The sequence below is a fragment of the Cuculus canorus genome, chromosome 1, assembly GCF_017976375.1.
Source record: "Cuculus canorus isolate bCucCan1 chromosome 1, bCucCan1.pri, whole genome shotgun sequence".
In the NCBI taxonomy this organism is placed as follows: domain Eukaryota; kingdom Metazoa; phylum Chordata; class Aves; order Cuculiformes; family Cuculidae; genus Cuculus; species Cuculus canorus.
Window position 1 is genome coordinate 86,651,254 of NC_071401.1, and position 22,403 is coordinate 86,673,656.

General features: G+C 34.3%; 1 protein-coding gene across 10 annotated transcripts in view; it reads right to left on the minus strand.

Moving 5' to 3' along the window:
* DMD (dystrophin) overlaps positions 1-22,403 on the minus strand; it is a 1,193,355-nt gene that overhangs the window by 588,345 nt on the left and 582,607 nt on the right. For all 10 annotated transcript variants that reach the window (XM_054050408.1, XM_054050369.1, XM_054050393.1 and 7 more), the window contains one exon: positions 9,377-9,571. In XM_054050408.1, the coding sequence (XP_053906383.1) occupies positions 9,377-9,571 (195 nt within the window). The remainder of the gene's footprint in view (positions 1-9,376; positions 9,572-22,403) is intronic.

Sequence of the window (22,403 nt, forward strand, 5' to 3'; positions counted from 1 at the left end):
AAGGAAAATGCTCTTTTCCAGACTACTAAAGGAAGAATATTTCACAATTGCTCATTTCCTTAATCCAATCAAAAACCCTTTCCTCAGTGAAATGAAGTCCATTCTTTTGAAAACCTATGGCCATGATTCAAAAAAGTTCACTTGTTAAATTATTGGGGGGCTGTACTTAGTTTTTAAATTAACTTTTAACTATTCTACAGATTTTAATTAATGCATACATTAATTATTTTAAATATTATCATAGTATAGTTAGAGTTGGAAGGGACCTTAAAGATCTAGTTCCAACCCCCCTGCCATGGGCAGGGACATCCCACTAGATCAGGCTGCTCAAGGCTCCATCCAACTTGGCCTTGAACACCTCCAGGGATGGGGCAGCCACAACTTCCCTGGGCAACCTGTGCCAGTGTCTCACCACTCTCATAGTGAAGAAATTCTTCCTAATATCTAGTCTAAATCTGCCCCTCTCCAGTTTATACCCATTCAACCTGGTCCTATCCCCACAAGCCCTCACGAATAGCCCCTCTCCAGCTTTCCTGTAGGCACCCTTCATTCAGAACTGGACACAGTATTCCAGATGAGGTCTCACAAGAGAGCAATAGAGGGGCAGAATCACTTCCCTTGCCCTGCTGGCCATGCTTCTTTTGATGCAGCCCAGGACACGGTTGTCCTTCTGGGCTGCAAGCACACATTTCAGGCTCATGTCGAGCTTCTCATGGACCAGCACCCCCAAGTCCTTCTCTGCAGGGCGGCTCTCAATCACATCATCCTCCATCGTGTACCCAAAATGGGGATTGCTCCGACCCAGGTGCAGGACCTTACACTTGGCCTTGTTGAACCTCGTGAAGTTCTCACAGCCCCAGTTCTCCAGCCTGTCCAGGTCCCTCTGGATGACATCCTGTCCTTCCGGTGTGGCAACTGCACCACTCAGCTTGGTGTCATCTGCAAACTCGCTGAGGGTGCACTCAATCTCCCTGTCAATATCATTGATAAAGATATAAAACAACATTGGTCCTAGTACGGACCCCTGAGGGACACCACTTGTCACGGATCTCCATCTGGATTTTGAGCCATTGATCACTACTCTTTGAGTACAACCATCCAACCAGTTTCTTATCCGCCGTACCATCCACCCATCAAATCCATATCTCTCCAATTTAGAGAGAAAGATGTTATGGGGGACTGTGTCAAAGGCTTTACAAAAGACTAGATAGATCACATCTGTTGGTTTACCTGATGGATAAATAAATATCCTACAATTATTCGACAATTCTAAATATTCTACAGTTCTTGAACTAAGTCAATTATAAAATAGTGCTATGTTTAGAATTTAGCCAACAGAGTGAAAGTAAACTAGATGCACAAATTGAATCAAATTGTAAAGAAGAGAAAGTGGCTTGAGAAACCTGAAGTCTCACGTTTTTACTCATTATTCCAACACATGAACTTCAGTAAAACTTTCCAACTCTAAACCCATTAACTTAGATGCTTTTTGCTGAAATTAAGTAATGCAAGAAACAGAAATGGACTTCAAGTTTGCATAACTACATTATTCACTAGAATATATTGTAGGATTACACAAGAAAAAATGATCTTTAAAATTTTGAAATCATTATGACTTAGTCAGAAAGGCTAGAAAATGTTGATATTAACTTTAACATGCTAAGGAAGATATGGAAGCAACTTCAAGAGGTACCACTCAAGAGAAGTAGGAAAAAAGCCATGATTTTTTAAAACATGATGATAAGACACAAATTACGAATAAATTGTAAGTGAAAGGTTTATAGTGACAGCAGATTTTTCCACATTTTGGCTATTACCAAAGCAATGAAATTTTGAATTATTTTAATTTTGTTTGGATTCATTGTATTGTGTTGTGTTCTGATAGAGTATGTTCTGAATACAACACGATATTCAGACAGTAACTTATCTACGATTTACTATTAGGTGTCTAGAAATATTTCTATGCCATAGTATTTATATATATTATTTCTCTGGCATAGAAATTTAAGTTATGGATGAGAAATCTATTTCATTTTATAAATCTCAGTGTTTATGTGTGTTATCCAGTTAAATAAAAACTTGTGCTCAAAATAGCTATTTGAAAGAATCCTCACAGAGGTTTAGAATTTCACGTATTCAAAATGTGGAAAAGACAAAACCTCAAAAGTGTTGTTTGTCAGTGTTTACAATTCCTGTCCTCTATTTCCCTTTATTTCTCAAATCAGAAACCATTCCCTGGAGCAATCACCAGGAAAAAAAACCTGAGCCCTAAAACACCAAGGGCAGCACGGTGAATTTCTGAGTCTAACTTGTGAATGTATAATTTGATCAATGGTAGAAGCTGCCTGAGAACTGAGTTAAGGTGCAGGGAGAACACTTTTAATAGCCAATATGAAAACAATGATTTGACAGAAGTGGTGTGAAAATTGGGCATTATTTTCACATGGATGGCCAAAAGTGCAACTGGTACAAAAATCACACTGGGTTAAATTTCATGACCCTCGGAAACTACAGTTAAAAAAATGTGTATCCCTTGATTTTTTTTGTTTAAACTTGGAAAATAATGGGGTCTTTTAACTATTCACATTTCCAAGAATAGCATAAACAAGTTTCTTGTAATCTATATAAATGAAACAAAAGAAATCTAAGACAGAAATTCAGTAAAGAAAAATTTAGCCCTGTTGATTCAAATACACAATAGTTTTAAATGCTTTGGTTTTCACATACAGACCATCACACGGCTTCAGTGACAATTCAGAATAAAAAATACAAGTAATCAAAAATCTATTTCCTTTCATAAATAGTCACTGTTAATTTAAATAAATACCCACTTGTGTCAGTGTTATTAAAAAAAAAATTGATAAATTACTTCCTTTGTCATGAAACTAATTATTCGTACCTCTCCAAAATTCTCATCAATTTAATCTCTTCTCATGTAGGTCGCCTTTACATGGCTCTGACCTTTATTTTGTCTATTAATATTTTCTAATTATTTTATACACTTTCAAAATATTTCATATTCTTTTAAAATTAAACATAATATACACAGCAAGGCTGTACCACTTACCGAGAAAGTATTCTATTCTGAATATAATTTTTCCACTCTTACTACAGAAAACCAGCTGCTTTGTGGATAAAAATGAACACTGAGAAAATATTTTGAAGGTATAATTCAGTCCACAATGAACTGAATTATCCAAGACTCTTAAGTGTCAGTTGTAATTGAACTTACTCTGTTCTCTATGTCTGGTATTTTACCTGTCTGCCAGCACTTTCCTATCATTGCTTTGCTACACTCTACCCATACATACAATAATTACATCAAACAATACCCAATTTCATGCAGTTTTTAAGTGTTATCCTACTAGTAACCTTCTTCCACGTATGAAATTTGATAAACAATAAAGTAGATGCAGCAATGTGTGTTGCTACTAGGCAGAAGGTTTTAGTCTTATACCAGAGTACTGGCATATGATTAATAATACCAATATGAAGTAACAGGGAGATAATGATAATTACTCAAATAATTTTCTCATTCAAATTACATGGGAAATATTTTAAAAGAAACAAGTACTTAAGACAAAATCTGAATGTCTCCCTAAGTGAGAAAACAGGGTTGTAATTTTAGAACCTATTAAAGCTATTACATTATATTTATTATTTTGTAAAACATAAGAATTGAAATCCTCATGGAAATGTGACAGCAATTGTCTGAAATACCTGTACACAATAACCCCCCCCAAAAACTAAAGAAAAAAATACCCTGGGTTCCTAAAGCTCTTGGGTGCTAATACTATAATATGTTATTCTTTGCCAATAAAAGATAAAGGACTGATCCATAAACCCCCTTATGACTAGTAATTTGAATGCATAGGTCTTGAGAAATGTGACTTATATTTAGCAGACTAAAGGAAATAAATATGTAAAAATAAAAAGAGAATGGCAGACATTTTGTCTCTGGGATATTTCACAATAAAGAACGTTTCCTTCCTCTGCAGCAATCTATCATCTAGAGTGAAAGCTGGCTCGATTTGAGTCATTAATCAAAAAAACTCATTTGACTTTACCAGTATGACATCTCACACACATTGTTCCATACTTAGGTCTACCTAAATCTTGGGTTTATATGCTCAGGCCATGAATCAATAAGGTATTCAATGTTATTAATGCAAATATAAAAAGTATCAGAGAAATATCAGAGAAATAAAATGCTCCCAAATCTTCCTAGATTATATCCCTTGAACATAAAAGAGGCAGCATCTTCTCAAAACTTTGTCCATGACTAAAATTTTGTGTATTTAAAGAACAGGACAAAATATAATTGAAATGCTAAAAGCTGCCAGAACACACTTAAGCATTCAAGTTAAGTAGTCTTTTCAGGAGGTCTGAATATCAGCTCTTCTCATCCATTCAAGAGGGCACTTATTGTTTTTCACGTATTTAAGTAAACAAATGAAGAGTAATATATGTGTCTATATGTACAGAAATTTTATGGTTTTTAAACCAAGCAGAGCAATTTTCTAGATATTAAAAAGTAGATTAAATACATCAATGCACTTCAGAACTGATAAATGGTGTATCCCTAAATGTTTAGAATTAGCGGTCTATGAACAGGCATATAATTTCTGATTTATAAATCAGATCTTTGCTTTTGTTCAGAGTACAGCTGCTACAGACAAAGCAAGATAATACAGTTGACCTTCTAGAAATGAAATTCACAACCAGATGGCATAAAAGTGTCCAAGAAAAATAAATAAATGATGATGTATATATACTTACACACAAATCCATGTCTCTCACACTCACACACACCATCTATCTTTCACATCAAAGAGAACATCTTCAAGCAGTTAGTTATCAACAATGCCTTGGGAGATTTTGTAATATGGTTAACAGAAGTGCACAAAGCTTTAGCTTTTAAGGAAAAAAAAGGATAACAAAAAATTAGCAGCTGAAGTGACAGTAGCCTGTGGGGAATGATCCATCTCATGCCTCTCGAAAGGAGAAATCTGAGCGCTACCGGCTTGAACACCAGTTCATTTTCACTACCTGGAATTTGTCTTATCTGCCAGAGAAAGACAACTTTCTGTAAAGATTCAGTTCCTTGTCTATTTGTGTACAAATCAACCAGCAAGTACTGTGTTACTGACAGATCTGTTTGGAGAGTGCATTTGACTACGCTCAGTTCTAAGTTATGGTTAACTGAGTTTTCCTGAGGTGCTGCAGAAAACCACTCTGAATATCACATGATGTATCTTGATAAGGATTACTTAATACATGGCAAATATATATATCAATGTGCAAAATTAAGCATATACTTTTGGCAATTGACACATTTGTAGAATGATGCTTTACAATTATACATACAGCAGATTTATTACAATATTTCATGCTTTTTCTATTAACATGAAAACCAATAACAACAGAGTTTTTAGCAGTAAGGAGTGGCTGGAAAAATTACTTATCATTACTAATTATAATTTTAGAATCTGTATAGAACTATGAGTTACAATATCTGGTATGGGTATTATGGGTTTAATAAACCATTTTGAAAGGGAATCCTGGCTGCCAGAATTACAGATGTGTAATTGTACCGGAAATTCCCTGGATCTTGAAATAAGGCACTAGAAAAATACGCAAAAAAAAAAGGGTTATTTCTGTGAGTGGATGAAGAATTACAAAACAAAGGGAAAAAGAAGAGAAAAAAGGTAAAACAGAGCATAAAAATATAACATAATATTGTTAAAAAACAACAGCAAACAACCAAATTTTTAATAAGCTGTATGAAGACCCTGCTGAAAATAAACAAGTAGACTGAATAGAAAAAGAACTGTTAGAGTGATTATGGGAAATGTTACATATATAGGAAACCTCTTTCGCAAAGAGCTAGATGGGTTTCCATATTACAACTATTATATCATTGAAAAATACTATAGCTAAATGTAAAATAATATTCCATAAAACGATGTTCCTGCTCTAATTAAGAACAATTAAAAATAAAGAAATGCCTAATGTGTATGGGCTTTTCTGTAGGCTTGCCCTACTAATTATATAAAGCAAGTAGCCTCTGAAAATAAGTTTTGAATTCACAGTTAATATAATTAAGTGATCAATAAGCATGACTGTGTCATGAATATGACAGAGATTCTTAACATGAAATTCTACTAAGCGCTTTCTCACATATGGCTATAAAGACAAATTAGACTTCTTAAATTACATATAGACTCATTTGAGCAAATTTGGTTTTGCTATGTGTTAGCAAACAGAAGTATATGTTAGATTTAATTCAATGGTTAATAAATATACTTATTTCAGCATATACATCTCCCACTAAATAATCTGGAGTTTGGACAAGACAAGTAGCTTTCATGAGGTAATTGCCATACAGAAAATCTTCGGCTTAGTATGAGCAACATAACTTGATTTTCTAAAACCAGATTAAATGGAATATATGCAAATTTTTACATTCATTTAACTTTCAGGAAGCATTTGAAACATCTGTTGAAAGTAAGGTTAATCAGCTACATTCTGAAGGCATTTTATCCCTACACTTGATCATGTAATAAAATCCATTGTAATTACAACGAATTCTATATGGCAAACTCAAAGATTGTGAACTCCATCAATTTGAACATTATTAATAGCAGACAGAAATACATAGTGTTTGTGCTTATAACGAAATTTGTCCTATTTTGACAGCATATCATTAAGCCAAATTTACAAATCCTTTGATCTGTGAACCGTGGTTTTCCATACAATCAATTGGAGTTTCATCTTTGACAGGACTGTAATATTTAAACCGTTTGTTAAATACTGTGAGTAAGAACAGAGATGAAAAAAAAAAAGCTGAGGTGCTGTATGTCCTAATACTTAAAAGAGCTTCTAATAGGATAATGGAAATATTGCAATTGCTGACTTTATGAAATAAAGAGACACGTCTTGGCTTCTCTATCTGATTTTTCCACTCCCTAAAGCTTAAAATGAAGAGAACAACATTCCTATGAGCTAATTTCAGCAAATTTACTAAATGTGCCCATAAAAATGTTATTATACACTACATGTTAGGCGTTATTGGTTTTTTTTTCTGCAAAAAGTAATATTTTGCTGTTTAACATTCCTTTGATATAAAAAATCAGTTCTAGAGTTATTGATGACCATTAATAAAAGCAATTTTGCATTTGTATTTGATATTTATCCTATTGAATAATAAGCAAGCAGGTTTAAGTGTCTATTAACTTTGAAGAAAAAGCTTCAGTTACACCTGAAAGAGTCTTGTAAATACATTTATTTTTCCTTTTAAGGATTAATTAAAATGGATTGTTTCTGAATGGGAGTAAAAAAACCCACAACAGCTCAGTTTTAAAACATGGAGCTATTCATGACAGTTCTGTAATTTGATTCATGCAAATCTGTCAGGGATAAAAATCAACCACAATTTAATTTCAAACCTTTCCCAACCAGCTGCTGAACAATTTATGCACTACTTTCCTACTTTTACTACAGGATAATGACAATGACGAATGCTTTTCTTTGGGAATAAATATTCATTAAACAGGCTCAGATCAAATCTATACTATTCCAAAAGCCCACAAATGTGCAAGATCTATTTACCTCTTCCAAGGGATTTATTTGGGAGGAAGATGGAACTGTGCCCACAAATGCATCTCATAAAAATTTAATAGTTCAGTTAAATTAAACCTATGTCAATTCTTACTTGTAACCTCAGCAATCAATATAATTAAAGTTGGTGTCAACTCCAATAATACCAAATATAAATGGGTGAACAACAGATTAGTTATGGGTATAAATCAAATAAAGATAGCTTGAATGTAGAGCATTAAGAAACACTAAAGGGAAGTCAACTACCAGTAAGTTGCTTGCGATAGGTCACTGTTTTCCCATCCAATCTAGAAATAAATATAAGTTCATAGGCAAGGACCAAGTGGTAGCTCATTAGCCAAGAGTGACATGATCTATGACTTTTTTTGTGCAGAAGAGTCATTCTTTCAAAAGGAATTGTTTAAAATTAAGAACGACAATAACATGGGCATGTTATGTGCTTCTAACTCAGAATCACCTTAATCTATTGGTACCAAATCAGAAGTGGTAAAAGGAGCATCCTACTGTTATTTCATACAGTCCTGTTAACCGTTGTATGCTGTCTTTGCTTCAGTTCTTCACTGCTATCCTTCACTAAACTCACTATACTGCAATGCCAGGAAACTGAATACACCCTAACTGTCAAGACCTGATAAGAATACTTCTGTTTGTGTGCATACATATACAGACGCATGTAGGAGAATTATAAATAGATGTGATTTTATAGAAGTTAATAACAGCATATTGATACGGTTTTGTTACATTTCCTGTGTTGTGGAAACAGATAAAAGGGTTCTATAGAGGACAATTCTGACCACCTAGCCAGAGCCCCTGGTTCTCCCTCTAAGCTTCTTTCTTATAGCTGACTTTAAGCAAATTCCAGCCTCTTCAGGCTAAGGTTTCCATTTGTTAAAACCTTTCCTTTCCCAGAATAATCAGAGAAAAATGGAAATGTGGTCTTCTCTTCATGCTGGATGACAATTTGAAATTGCTGTAATTATATACAGCACTTAAGCACGATTTTTTACAAGGCTTTCCTCACATAAACATTATTCTGCAAAAGCTGATAACTCATTCATCTACTGAGGCTTACAACTTTAATCTTATTCTCTTCTTATGTCAATTCTGTGTTGGAAAAATCCCACTAATTTCAAAGGATTTCACTATTGCAAGCAATGAAGAAACCAAAGAGTAATATTTAAAGTCATATCAACAATACTGAATTAGCTTTTTCTGAACTACATCATCTATCTACTGGACAACACACGATGTTTAGCTAATTAAACTGTAATACTTGCACAGAGTACAGCCCCAAAAAAACCTCGAGATTTTTTTATCTAGCATAGAATGGGACAGCTAAATTTTACTTGGTTTTATTGCTGCTTTAGTAAAAAATATTTTTAATCAAACACTAAAATAAAGTTACCAAGACTGGGTGAGGATAGGGTTACTTACTAGTTAGTTAAGATTAGAAACACACAAACAAAGCTTTAACCACAAATTCACAAATTCATAAATTTAAATATATAACTGCTCCCTGAATCCTTTCTCTCCCATTCAAGGATGTACTTTGCAGATACCCTAAGGCTAGTCTTCCAAATGTTCTTATATGTGGCACCAATGAGCCTTCACATGTAAACATCCATATATGTACACATCACAGAGAGGGGCTGAGCACTTATAAAACAGATGTCTTTGAGATTGAGTGCAGCTGCCACTATACAGAAGCCCCAAAATTATGGAAACCAATAACTGCAAGAAAAGCTTTCTATCTTACCTTGAGACATTCTTCTTGTTTGAAGAGATCCTCATAATCCTTAGCCTGCAGAACAGGAGAATTAAGGCGCCCTTCTACTTCAGACAAGGCTTGCAGAAGGTGAAGGATCTCTGCCAGGTATGTAGAAGGCACATGAGTGGTTTCCACAGTCACAGTTTCAGTCATCACAAAAGCTGTATCTTCATGAACTGTTTGCTAGTATAGATATACAACAGAATGCTCCCTTTAGTTTGTTAACACTACACAAACTTATAACTTAATGTAATTTCCAGTTCACAACCTGGAAACATTTCAAAATAATTTCTAAGTATAAGTGCAGGAAATATTTGAGGTTTCTGACATAGGTCACTCTCAGAGCAGCAGTCTGTTTAAAATAGCAGGTACTAAAATTAATCCATGCAAAAGCGTAAAAACATTTCTTCTCCTAGTCTCCAAAGGAATGAATATAGGAAATGCTACAGTAGTCTGAATAGGCATTTTAGTGTTAGCCCTTTCATTTTAAATCATCACACCTCTCTAAGAATCTATCTTTCACACATAAATTCCATGCATGCCAGGCCTAATATACTGAATACTAATGCCACACAAAACAACTAGGTCAACTCAGCACTTTCAATGCTATACTAAAATCTTTCCCTTCAAATTAGAAAGTGCAATTAGAAATGTGATGATTTGAAAAGTCTCATTCATATTTCTAAAAGAAATCCCAGCAACGTATCTCAGGAAATAAAGATTTTTTTTTTTTAATTTAGACACATATGAAATAGACACTCTATTCTGAAAGCACATGCATACACCAAATGTAAAGAAATCCCAGAATGTTTTGGTTCCAAGAAAATTGATAGTTTATCATCTATGGCATTTGGAAAGATACTGACAAAAAAGTGACTGTTGATATAAATTCTCTATGTTTCTAATATGAGGTGTTTATGGATCATAGTTAAAAAGTGAATATAAAAGTGTGCTTAGGAGCAGGGAGAACTGTGAACACTTCTTTTAACTAAACTCCAAATATATGATCACCTGCACCTCCGTTGGGAAAGGCAAAATTTAAAAAATAAGCATGTTATTTATTTGTAGGATCCCTAGCATGGGACCAAGGTCTATTGTGCTTGATGGCCGTCTTCTTAAAAATATAAACTTTATTTATTGAAGACTTTAATGAACTTTTACAAGCAATTGCTAGTACACTTTCTTTTTAAAAAATCTTATTATTTAGATGCGTCAGTCCTAATGCACACAATCATGGATTTTGGAGCCATATATGTGAAAGATAATGGATCAATTGTCCTGAAGAAAACAATATTGTTAGTTAGCTACACAGTACATAAAAAAACCCCAAAACACTATCTTGCACATATTAACTCAGCAAGGTGTCTCATTTTAATTTATCTAATTGCTCTGTCCATCCTTTCATGATATGTTTCTCTCCTCAGTTACTAGGCTGTCATCTGTTTCTACAGTTTTCTTTAGAGTCTTAAAATACACATATACACACTCTAGAAGATGTATGCATATCATATACAAAGCCCATAAAGTTATCTGTAGACTTCTGTTATTCTGCTGCTCTTCTTACGCAAATATAGTTGCTTTGCTTACACTTTTCTCAGTAAATGACTTTCTCAATACATCTGCTAACCCAGAAGCCTTTCTAATTACCATATCACTGCTATAATTTTTATTTTTAAAAATAAATTGCTTAAAAAAATTGTGTTTCCCCTTCCATTCTCTCAAAAAGAACAGTTTAGCTCAGTATATCCAAAGAAAAAACTGTCCCAGTTGATTAGAAAATGGGAGATACTCAACAGGCCACTGAGGCATGCAGTGAGATATTAGCATTCCTCAAGACAAGGTTGTGACACTTATACGTGTTGCAAAGAAGTTTAGACCCACATGAGGAAGTTTTTAATTATAATTGTATTTTTTTTAATGAGAAGGCAGAATATCTATATACATTAATGAAAAGAGCATGCTAGGTGTACCAGATTATTCATTCAAAATGAGGTTACAAGAATATGCAAAGTGACAGACACATATAATTAATTTATATAGTTGTATTAGCTTAAATTAATTTTTTAACCCAGATTTAAACTAATAACTGAGTACACATGTACACATATGTGTACTCACATATATATACCTGTGTACATAGAATGTGTGCCTTTTTGCTCCAAATAATTCCTGAAACCAGAAAAAAGTCAAGTGGAAATCTGATGTGTGAGCACTTCATGGATAACACCATGATATAATCATAGAGAGGTTTGAGTTGGAAAGGACCTTAAAGCCCATACAGTTCCAACCCCCGTGCCATGGGCAGGGATACCTCTCACTAGATCAGGGTACTCAAGGCCCCATCCAGCCTGGCCTTGAACACTTCCAGGGATGGGGCATCCACAACTTCTATGGGCAACCTGGTCAATGTCTCACCACATGTGAAGAATTTCTTCTTAATGTCTTAACTAAATCTTTCCCCTTCCAATTTAAAGACATTCCCCATCATCCTATCACTACATGCTCTTGTAAAATGTCCCTCCCCAGCCTCCTTGTAGGGCTTCCCAGAGCGTTCTCTTCTCCAGGCTGAACAACCCCAACTCTCTCAGCCTGTTTCCTGGCTGGAGCAGAGGCGCTCCAGCCATCTGATCATCTTCATGGTCCTCCTCTGGACCCGTTCCAACTGTTCCACATCCATCTCATGATGGAGATTCCAGAACTGGACACAGTTCTCCAGGTGGGGTCTCACGAGAGTGGAGTAGGAATGTCACCTTCCTTGACCTGCTGGCCATGCTTCTTTTGATGCAGCCCAGGATACGTTTGGCCTTCTGGGCTGTGAGCACACATTGCAGGCTCATGTTGAACTTCTCATCAACCAGCACCCCCAAGTCCTTCTCTGCACGGTGGCTCTTAATCACATCATCCCCCATAATGTCTTGAAACCACAGATTGCCCAACACAGGTATAGGACCTTGTACTTGGCCTTGTTGAACCTCATGAAATCACACAGGTTCACTTCTCCAGCCCATCCAGGTCCCTCTGGATGGCGTCCCGTCCTTCTGGTGTGGCAACTGCACCACTGAGTTTGGTGTCATCTGCAAACTTGCTGAGGTTGCATTCAATCTCACTCTCTATATCATCAATGGAAATATTAAACAGCACCAGTCCCAGTATGGACCCCTGAGGGATGCCACTTGTCACAGATCTCCATCTGGACATTGAGCCATTGACCACTACTCTCTGAATGTGACCATCCAACCAGTTTCTCATCCACTGAACAATTCATTCATCAAATCCATCATTCTACAATTTAGAGAAAAGGATGTTGTGGAGGATCATGTTAAGAGCTTTACAGAAGTTCAGATATAATTATTTACAGTAGTGCCAAAACTGTCTGTCTTTCCTTCACTGCTACAAAGAACTCATACAAAAGCACTATTGAAGGCAAAATTTGTGAAAATCTAAAGACAGGACTGAGCCTTGTACAATACATAGGGTTTAGTAATCCCTCAAACTATGTGTAATATTTAACTCTCATCAATGTTAATGAGATGTATGCAAACATATATTCATGCTGCCCTTTACAGAAAACTTACATTCTTATTTCTCACACATGGATGATTACTTGTATAGTTCTACAGTAAATACCACTCAGGAAATAACAGGTTTAAACAAATCATTAATGGTTACATTGTTAGTTGAACTCTATAAAGTATTGCAAGCAGAAAAATAAATAAATTAATTGATATTTGAAAGTAGAGGCCTACCAGAACTTGCCTTCAGATTTGGAAGCATTATTTAAAATCTTATTTTGAAAAAAAGAGTAGTAATTCAAATGAATTAGTTTCTGAATAGTATTTAAGTAAGAGTTGGAAATTTGATGCAACTTTAGAAAGAAAGGATTAAATTTATTATACTTTAGTGGGTTTTTCAATAGGTCACAGGACTTTCTTGCCTTCTATCTTTCCCTCATTAATTCTGAACATTTTCCCCCATGAGATTCTGTAGCATAACAGAACTCAAGACAGAAGTTGGCATCTTGAACTAAGGAATGGAGGGTAGGCACAACCAGAACCGACAGTTTTAATCAGCAAAGAAAGAGAAAAATCTTTGTTTTGTCCTTATGCTTGCTGGAATTTCCTTACTGTAGAACAAATAATAGGTAGAGTCCTTCCCTATATTCTGGACAAGCATCTTTACTAGGAACATACAGCTGAAACTGAATCATACACTAACCGTAATGAGAAAAAAAACAGTTAAAAAAAGCATTTTTAGCAGCTGGAAGCCGTTACTATTAAAAAATATATTAATTCAGTAAAGATATATGTCCTTGCTAAAGCCCACATGGTTCACTATGTAGGTTAAAATTTTATAAGTATTAAAAACAAATAAGAAAATGGCAATTAAAGTTTTAGATAATAGTTTAAGAATGGTTTGAATAAGTTGAATCTGACAAAGTGGTTGAATACATTAGACAGTTACATGAAAATACTCAAACTCAAATACTTAAAAATAATACAAATAAACTGTTAGGTACGATGGGGAAATGCTCATATACGTGGCCATTTCATGTATTGTTATTTCTGCAAAATACATTTGATTGATATTTATATATTTTGTATTTTTACTTGATTGTCAGTGATGTACTGATGTGCAAACTATTTGCAGTCTGAAAAAACAACTTATATTGGGTGAGCATTAGTATATTATACATTGCTTTTCACCAAGTGTTATCATCGCTAGTATAGTAAATTAAATTTTCTGTGCCATCATTAAGGGATAGGATATTTCCATAAACATGGCTATACCTACACAGGAGAAACTGATTTTTTTGATAGCTACCATGTTCTACCAGGTGCAACACAAAGATAAGAACTATATCCATGAACTGGTCCTTAAAGAGAAGGCCAATAAACAAAAAAACAACAAAACCAACCAAACAAAACCAGCCAATATAAAAACAAAACAAAACCAAAACAAACCCACTCACCAAATAAAACCACAAAAAAACCCAACTAATGGAATAATGAAATTTTTTTCTCATAAAAACATTCCCCCAAAAGAAGTGTATGTGATCATTATTGCCTACATTTGGAACTGTATTACTGGGTGGCATCAGAGCTAGTTAGCCCTAAAGAATGCTGTTGATTTTATCACTGGAACACTCAATGCTAATGCATATTTCAGCTATCTCTGTATATGCATTTCCTTTCCCCTTTCTGAAGAAGGAACAATCCTAACGTCACTTTTGCTGTTCTGCAGTTTACACTCTCTGTCTCCAACTTTTTTTGTGTTAGGCCTTGGCAACTGTTCTATTTTTGGTCCTTTCTCACTATTGGCCTCCAAATTCATAGTGACCTTACTGTACTTTTGTGTTAATAACTTCACACAAAGAAAATATGTGAGGGGAGAGGCTCTTAGCTTCCTGATGGGAAGTTCGGCAAAACCAAACTTGTGCCTTCTCCTGAAGTGAACTAATGTTTGAGAAAAATACTCTTTACAAGCAGCTGTAAGATACATGAGAGTGTAAAAAGTCAGTCGTCTCTGAGGAATAAACATAAGTGTGCTACACATACCAAAATAGGAGATAGTAGACAGCCCCTGGACAGAAGGCAGTCATACCTCAGAGTCCAATAAGTGCTGGAAGTTTATTGCTTTCTAGAGCAAACTGTAAACTACATGATATATGCTAGCCCATGCTTAGCATCAATATATCAAATAAAGAATTAAAAGCACAATAGAGTGTAAAATGCTGTCAGAGATCAGTAAAACCACTTTCATGTACATATTTATACACAAAGAACCTTTCATTCAGCCCTTCCTATGCCAGCTGTGAGTGGGGACATCAGCTAAGATTCAGAAAAGTAAATTCTGCGTCTTCAGCATTGCTAGCACGTCTTACCTGCAAGTATGTATGCATGTAGAAAGTAGATCAAAATTATACCAATAACACGGAATTTTCGTTATGAGGTTAGATAGCCTTAGTCAATCCAAATAAGTTACGTATCAGTACAAAAAAGCCTCTCTCTTTCAAGTTAGAGGGACCTAAATCCTCACTACACTATTAAAAATCTATAAAATGCTTACATAAGTCCATGAAGGCAAGGCCTTAAAAAGCGTTTCTCAGCATTAAAATCTATTAAGAATAATATTTGTTTAACCCCCCCCATTTTCAAGAATGTAACTATTTTTTTATGCATGTGATTTTTCTACTCATGTATGACTGTAGTCCTCCAAAGCCTGCACTTTGCAATACTTAAAAAATTGTATTTTAATGCTTGTATCTGACTTCATCAGTGATTTATATAAAATTCAAAACATGATTATGTTCAGCTTTGTCCTTGGAAAGAAGGTGCTTTATGTCTTCATACTACTTCAATGCTAAGGCATATCCTACCGCTTAAGAAAAGTTGCATTAGCAGTTTTTATTCTGTGATAAAGTGAATCTATTTTATCTGTACATAAAATAATATAAAACCAGTTCAAACGAAGCTATACTTAATAATAGCATTAATTAGAAACTATTTAAGTAAATTTTACATGGTAAGAACAGGCTTTGATTTTGAAAAACTTCAACTGGCATTAGCCAGTGTGAACTTATTTCCAGTGTCTTATTTTTGACCTTCATACGCTGATTGAAATGCAAAGGTTTTCTCCAGCGGGAAAGGTCTGCACTTTTAAGCTTAAATTATAAGATACCTCCCAGAGACTCTGATAGCCATGCTTTACCTTGGTCAGCTTAGTATGGTGGATTGGATAGTTAACTGTGATTGGATGTGATACTTGTGGTTGCGTCACTCAAAGACTTTGATGACTACTTCATCTACTTCCAAATATTCCTCTTTTAAATTATTTTAACATTGATTTTTTTTTAAACCACAAAAGATATAGATGAAAGCTATAAAAATAATTTTAAACATTAAACCCAGAGTAATTCATCATTATATTGGCTGCATCCGTGGTTGTAACTATGGTTTCTTTTTTTTTAATGAAAACATGAATATATAGTTTTAAAACTATGACAAAGTATTTTGATGCTGCAGCCAATCCTCTGTGTTCTGCACACTCTCCTGCCCTTAGAGCCCTCTAAGATGTCAAATACATACATTTTAGGCAATTTCTTTTTCAGTTGCTTAACAGGGCTTTTATTTTAGACTGGCTTAGACAATTGCCTCCAGATACGGACCACCTCAGGCTGAGGCTCTGCTGCATATTGAACTTAGCTACAGCTTATTTGGAAACTTACCCATTGCTCTTTACTGAAGTCCTGCTAGCATTCATGCAGGTAAGGGAGTAAAATGGTTAGCATAAATCGGAAATGCTAGCAGTTCCGCCATTAACTTTTAACCCTGACAACTTCCACTGGTATATATTTGTTAAGCAAAGAGAAAAAAGAATCATTTCAGCTATGATGAGACTGTGACATAAGATTCTCATCTGCTGTATAGTGTGTGATACAAGCTGCTTTTTCAGAAAATAAGTAAATATATAGAACACTGAGTATCTTATGTCATAGCTCCAATGTTACCATGTCCTGAAGAAACCCGAAATCTAGTAGCATTATGGCATAATTGACTAATTTGAATGACTGGGATTTAGAAAGTGTTGCTTGTTTTAAATCAATTATACATATATGTTAATTACTTCTGATAAAGATGGCATACCTCAATCTTACTAGTTGCACTTGTTCCAAATTGACAAAGAAAGGAAACCTGAGTGTCGTCACCATCATGTGACTTTAAACAGATATTTGTAACATCATAGCAGGAATTATAAGGGGAAAAAAAAAGAGAATATACCTCATAACCATTTAACAAACACTGCTCAGACCGTGCACAGTTGCTAGCATTTTAGGGAAAATGTAAGCCTTTAACTGCCTGTGACTAAAACGAGATAGCCATTCTCAGTATTAGAAAACAACAAATAAGCAAATACTTAGGTACTTATGTCAAATTTTGCAATGAAAACAACCAGAACACATTGTAAAAGTCCACATTTTAGGCTGGTTTTCAACAGGTAGTTAAAAATGTTATTTAGAGTTTTAGAAGGGTTTACCTAGAAAACCCTTTTGTAATGGTTTTATATGTGTCAACTTCCAGTGGAAAATTTTTTGGGAAGTTTTTATATGCGAACTAAAGAATACATAACTCTATTGAGTTGTTAACCATTTCTTGTGTTCATCTTGTAGCATTTTTCAAAGCCAACAAAATACATACAGACATTATAAAGGAAATGTCCTACTTAAGGAAGTACCTAGTTGACACTTCAGAAGATTAAACTCTTCTACACAGTCCTATACTCTTGTAACCATGATGTACAATTGTGGCAGTGATTATGGATACTGTTAAACCAGTATTACGCACTCAAATTCACTTGCACAGCAGGAAATAGCAAAAAGAATGGAAGGAATTTCACATGATTTTTTTACTCAAAATAGAATTTCAAAATCAGGTTTCTTGGACAGCAGTAAGCTATAGAGAAGAAACAGCATATACAGTGGCAGAACAAGCTTCTAGAAGATATGCTGGAAGGCAGCCTTCCTAGGAACAGGCTTTGGTCAATGCCAACTTATTTAATGGCTGACTTATTAAGACTACAGAACTGCCTTAATCTTAGACAGCATTTATGAATAAGCTTTATAGCTGTCTTGCATAATAATAATATGTAACTCTACTGATTGATCACCAAGGAATCAATTAATGTTACATAAAGCACAGGTATGTTAGAATACAGTCTGTTGATGTTTGAATTGTCTAACTAATCGTGACGTTTACTATTAATTCGTGATGTTAATTTTCCAGATACTTATGCAAACTGTATCTGTTAGCTATTTGTTGAGATAATGTAGAAAATAATCTAAAAATATCACTAAAGTGCCACATTAGTGTTGAGCGTTAACAGCTTCTAAGAGTGAAGTCCTAAGCCCTAAACATTGACACCTTCCAGAAATGTTTAACGGCATTGTCTAATTATTTTCTATCTTTACTTCTTAAAATAGCCCTGGTCTACATTTATGGAGATGCAATCATACATAATAATAATAGGGTCTGTCACTTAGGCTGATTTTGTTACTCCAAGACACAGCTTTTTGGTTTTTTTTTAAATAATGAGTATGAAATTGCTGTCAATCCAACAGTTTTGAAAACTACCTAAATATAGATACATAGATATTCAGCACTCAGACTCTACGTACCTATTTAACTCCTTCTGCATCTTTATGAGTATACTCAGATGCATCCATTAAAAATCCCAAATAAAACCCTAACAAATATGTCCATAAATCACAGTGACATCCTGAATTGTAGACTGGACTTGAACATCGTCTGTTCAAAACATACTGTCACTTAGGGCCAGATCACTCTGCAGCAGGTCCATTCTCTTACAATTTAATTCAGTACTATAGCCAAGTAAAATTGACACTAAATTCCTCACCATGTAATTTATTATGTTAATAAATGATGATATACTATGTCAGAGAAAATAAGATGGTAATTAGCTCTGTTTCCCAAATAGCTTGGTAATTATAAGGAAGAAAGTACCATACTAGTATAAAGCTCAGTTTTGCCCAAAGAAAATTGAAAGGTGAGACAACTGAGTGCTATGTTGCACGCAATTCCTTAATCAAAGAGCTGTTTGCCTCGCTTCCATCTCAACCATATAGAAAACAGTAAGAAAAGCCTGTGGCCTGGCTAAGACTACATTTTTATAACCACTTAATATAATTTAAAGACAGCATCCCAAACCAGCCTTAGTCTAAGATGCAGTAAGAATTTTCATTCCTATGTTATGAGGTAAAGATGTCAAGTTTCACATTTAAACTAGAGAAGGTAATTTAGATCACTTCACTAAAGTTTATAACGGATAGTGAAACTGTAAAATTCTGTCATCTACAAGACAGGATTTTAAAAAATCACTCTATTAAAATATGATTGATTTGCAGTGATGATAGTGAATACTGTGCAGAATTAATAAGGAAATATGAGGCAAGGCAAATACTCTTTAGAAGAACTCAAAATACTGAAGCAAACTTTTATAAAAGGTGGCTATAGATGGTCTTCACTTAAATTACCACAACACTGTATGCATTCATCTTAGACACAGAGAATGTAAAGCACATTTTAAAATGCATATATAAAACTAGCTCTTCTTCTGCTATACCAAAGATAATATCCACCTTCTGTGTACTTCCCACAGTTTTTGTATCTTAAATTAGACATGTAAAAAAAACATTAGAAGTTTTTAACATACAATTAAATCGCTTGGAATAAATTCTCAAATAGCAGTTTCCAGGTTGATGGATGCTAGAAAATAGGTGCAAGCATACAGCTGTGATTCTCTTCCCAAAGATGCTCATTTAACTTCAATCCTTTTGCAGACCACAGTCAAAGAAAAGCCTGGTTTTTAGCTGTGCTGTGTCAAGCTATTTGTTTAAGACGCTGCCACTGTAAATGTCAGAAAAGTTAAATGGTGTCAGAGGGTCACCTCTGTCCTGTCCTTAAGACATCCAAAGCGCATAGGTGAAACAGATACTAATCCATCTCTGTACAGCTCATTTTGTTTGTCCAGTAGGTATTTTCTTATTTTGCACTTCTAGTGTCTTTTGTCTCTTTTATTTGTTCTCTTTCCCATTCATTGTAGAAATAATGAGGAATTAATTTGCTCCTTCTTATCAGCAGCTGTTAGTTTTCTATTTACCCCAAGAAATATTTAAGCAAGGATAAGAGAAGAAAGCCACTGTATTCCAATGCTCCTGGTTGTGAAAACTGTGGAAAACAATGATTGAAAATAATGGTAGCACATTACCACGGAAGTATCCATGTTATTTAGATGCACACAGAAAATTAGGGCGCTGTGTTTATCTGTGTGACAGTTCTATTTCAATTAATATTTGATTTATATTTTAGAAAATAGCTTTACATATAAACATATTTTAACAGTTAAAAAAAAACCAAACAGTTTAAATTTCATTAAATGAGCTACATAGATCTCCACAGGGAAATATTAACTGAAAACTGCAAGGTGCCCTTAAATAACTGAACTTTTGAATTTCAGATGTAAACTTGATCAGTTCTTAAACTGGTTCCAGAAGCTGATCTCATACTCTCTCACCTCAAGTGATCAAAAAGTTTCTGAATGCTTTGCAGAATCTTAAACAGAATAATGTCCGTTATTTGGAAAAATGAAGCTTATGATATTTAGTTCATAGTAGGTACTAAGAGTACTGGTATTTAATCCATGTTGCAGGTAACTATCAAACTGCATATAATTAATCACTTACCTTAGAGAAACAAATACATGTTTTATATAGCTATTTGCATTATTCATTCTTGTTCAACACATAATGTAATTAGTATGTAAAAGACAGTCTCTCTTGGTGTTTACAATTTGATCAATTTTATTATTTTTCCCAGTATGGCCAAAATTCAGACCCAAATATTTCAGTAGTAAAACGACCGTAAATTTCAACAGAGTGTTTGTGTGTGTCACTAATTAAATAACTAAAATGACTTGGGTAAGCTTATTGTTTTTCTTGTTTATACATCAATAGGTACATAATTTTGACGTCTGTTAATAGATTGCAAGACCAATATTCCTTTTGTCCGAAAAATGCTCTGGCTTACTATTTATAGAATGCATAGTGCAGCTGAGAGGACAAGAAAAACCCACTATATGTGACAGCAGAAAGAATGTTGACAAAATATGGTAATAAGACATATGAAATAAGAAATTTTAGTGTAGGCTCTGCTCCTGCTTTCACCTAGAAAATGTTTCCTCATGATAAAAGTCCTCATGACTACACACAGAGTAATTTCAGTCAGCACAATAAAATCTAAACTCCTTTAAAACAGCCATTAACTGGAGATAGTTTAATTACATGCAAATCAATACATCAATAATTGATTTTGATCCTGATTTGAATTAAACTATCCAAATATAGCTTTTTCTCTGCAACAGATTACTATTTTCACCACCCTGGAGCGGTGGCATAAACTGTTGCAGAAAAAAGTAATTGGAAGATTTAAGTTTAGACTGTAGGAAAAAAGATTGATAATGTTTCTGGAAATACTGCATGGCTGCCAATGCTTAATGAATTTAGATTCTTCAGAGATAATCTAGAAATAAATATTCATTAACTTCTTGAGTCTTACAATTTTTACTGAAATGATTTTTTTTAAAAAAACAAACGTAATTTAATAAGTAAAAATTGTATACTGCTCCAGAATGAAACTTCAGTGGCTTGGTTTTGGAAGAGAATCCTCAGCTTGCATGAATTTCAGTGGGATTTAGTGATTAACCATAATTTTAAAACATGCTGGTAAAATATTTCATGCTTTAATAAGTTATTCAGATTTTACAACTAAAATTACGACTAATTTCAAACAGAAATTTTCAGCAGAAATATAGTACACTAAACTTCTCTTAACATAGGAACTTAATTTCTGTCTAATTTAAAAACTGTATTTTTGACCCACTGTTTATTTTGACACATAAGAATAAAGACACAGGGCAGGAGAAGAAACTTGTAAAATGACATGAACTCTAAAAACTTTTCCTCATGCAGTGTCATTTTAGGTTTTTTCCAGTTGTACTTATGCATTTGTGTTCAAGGTTAATCTGTTATTATAATAAATCCACCTTTTCCCCCCATAGAACCTCACATGTCACTCTCTGACAATTTTCATGTTAAGAACTGACCACTACACCAAATAGAATGATTTCTTAAAATTTGCATTAAAGAGAATATGCAGCATTTGAGGTAACATAACTACATCATACCTTACTATCAAAAGTGGTGTTAGAATATTCCTTTTTATATATACACACTAGTGTATGTTTGTCAATTAGTTGATGAATATTTACTGCTACATATTTGTGAGGCAATCAGAATTTTATGAGAATCTACCATCCTTCTGACAGGTCTTCCCAACAAATATTGGGGAAAAGTAAAATCCAGGGGAGCATGACCATTCTAATTTCACACTTTGATATAAAAATATATTAGACCCAACAAAGGTAAGAAATGCAAATCTGTCAT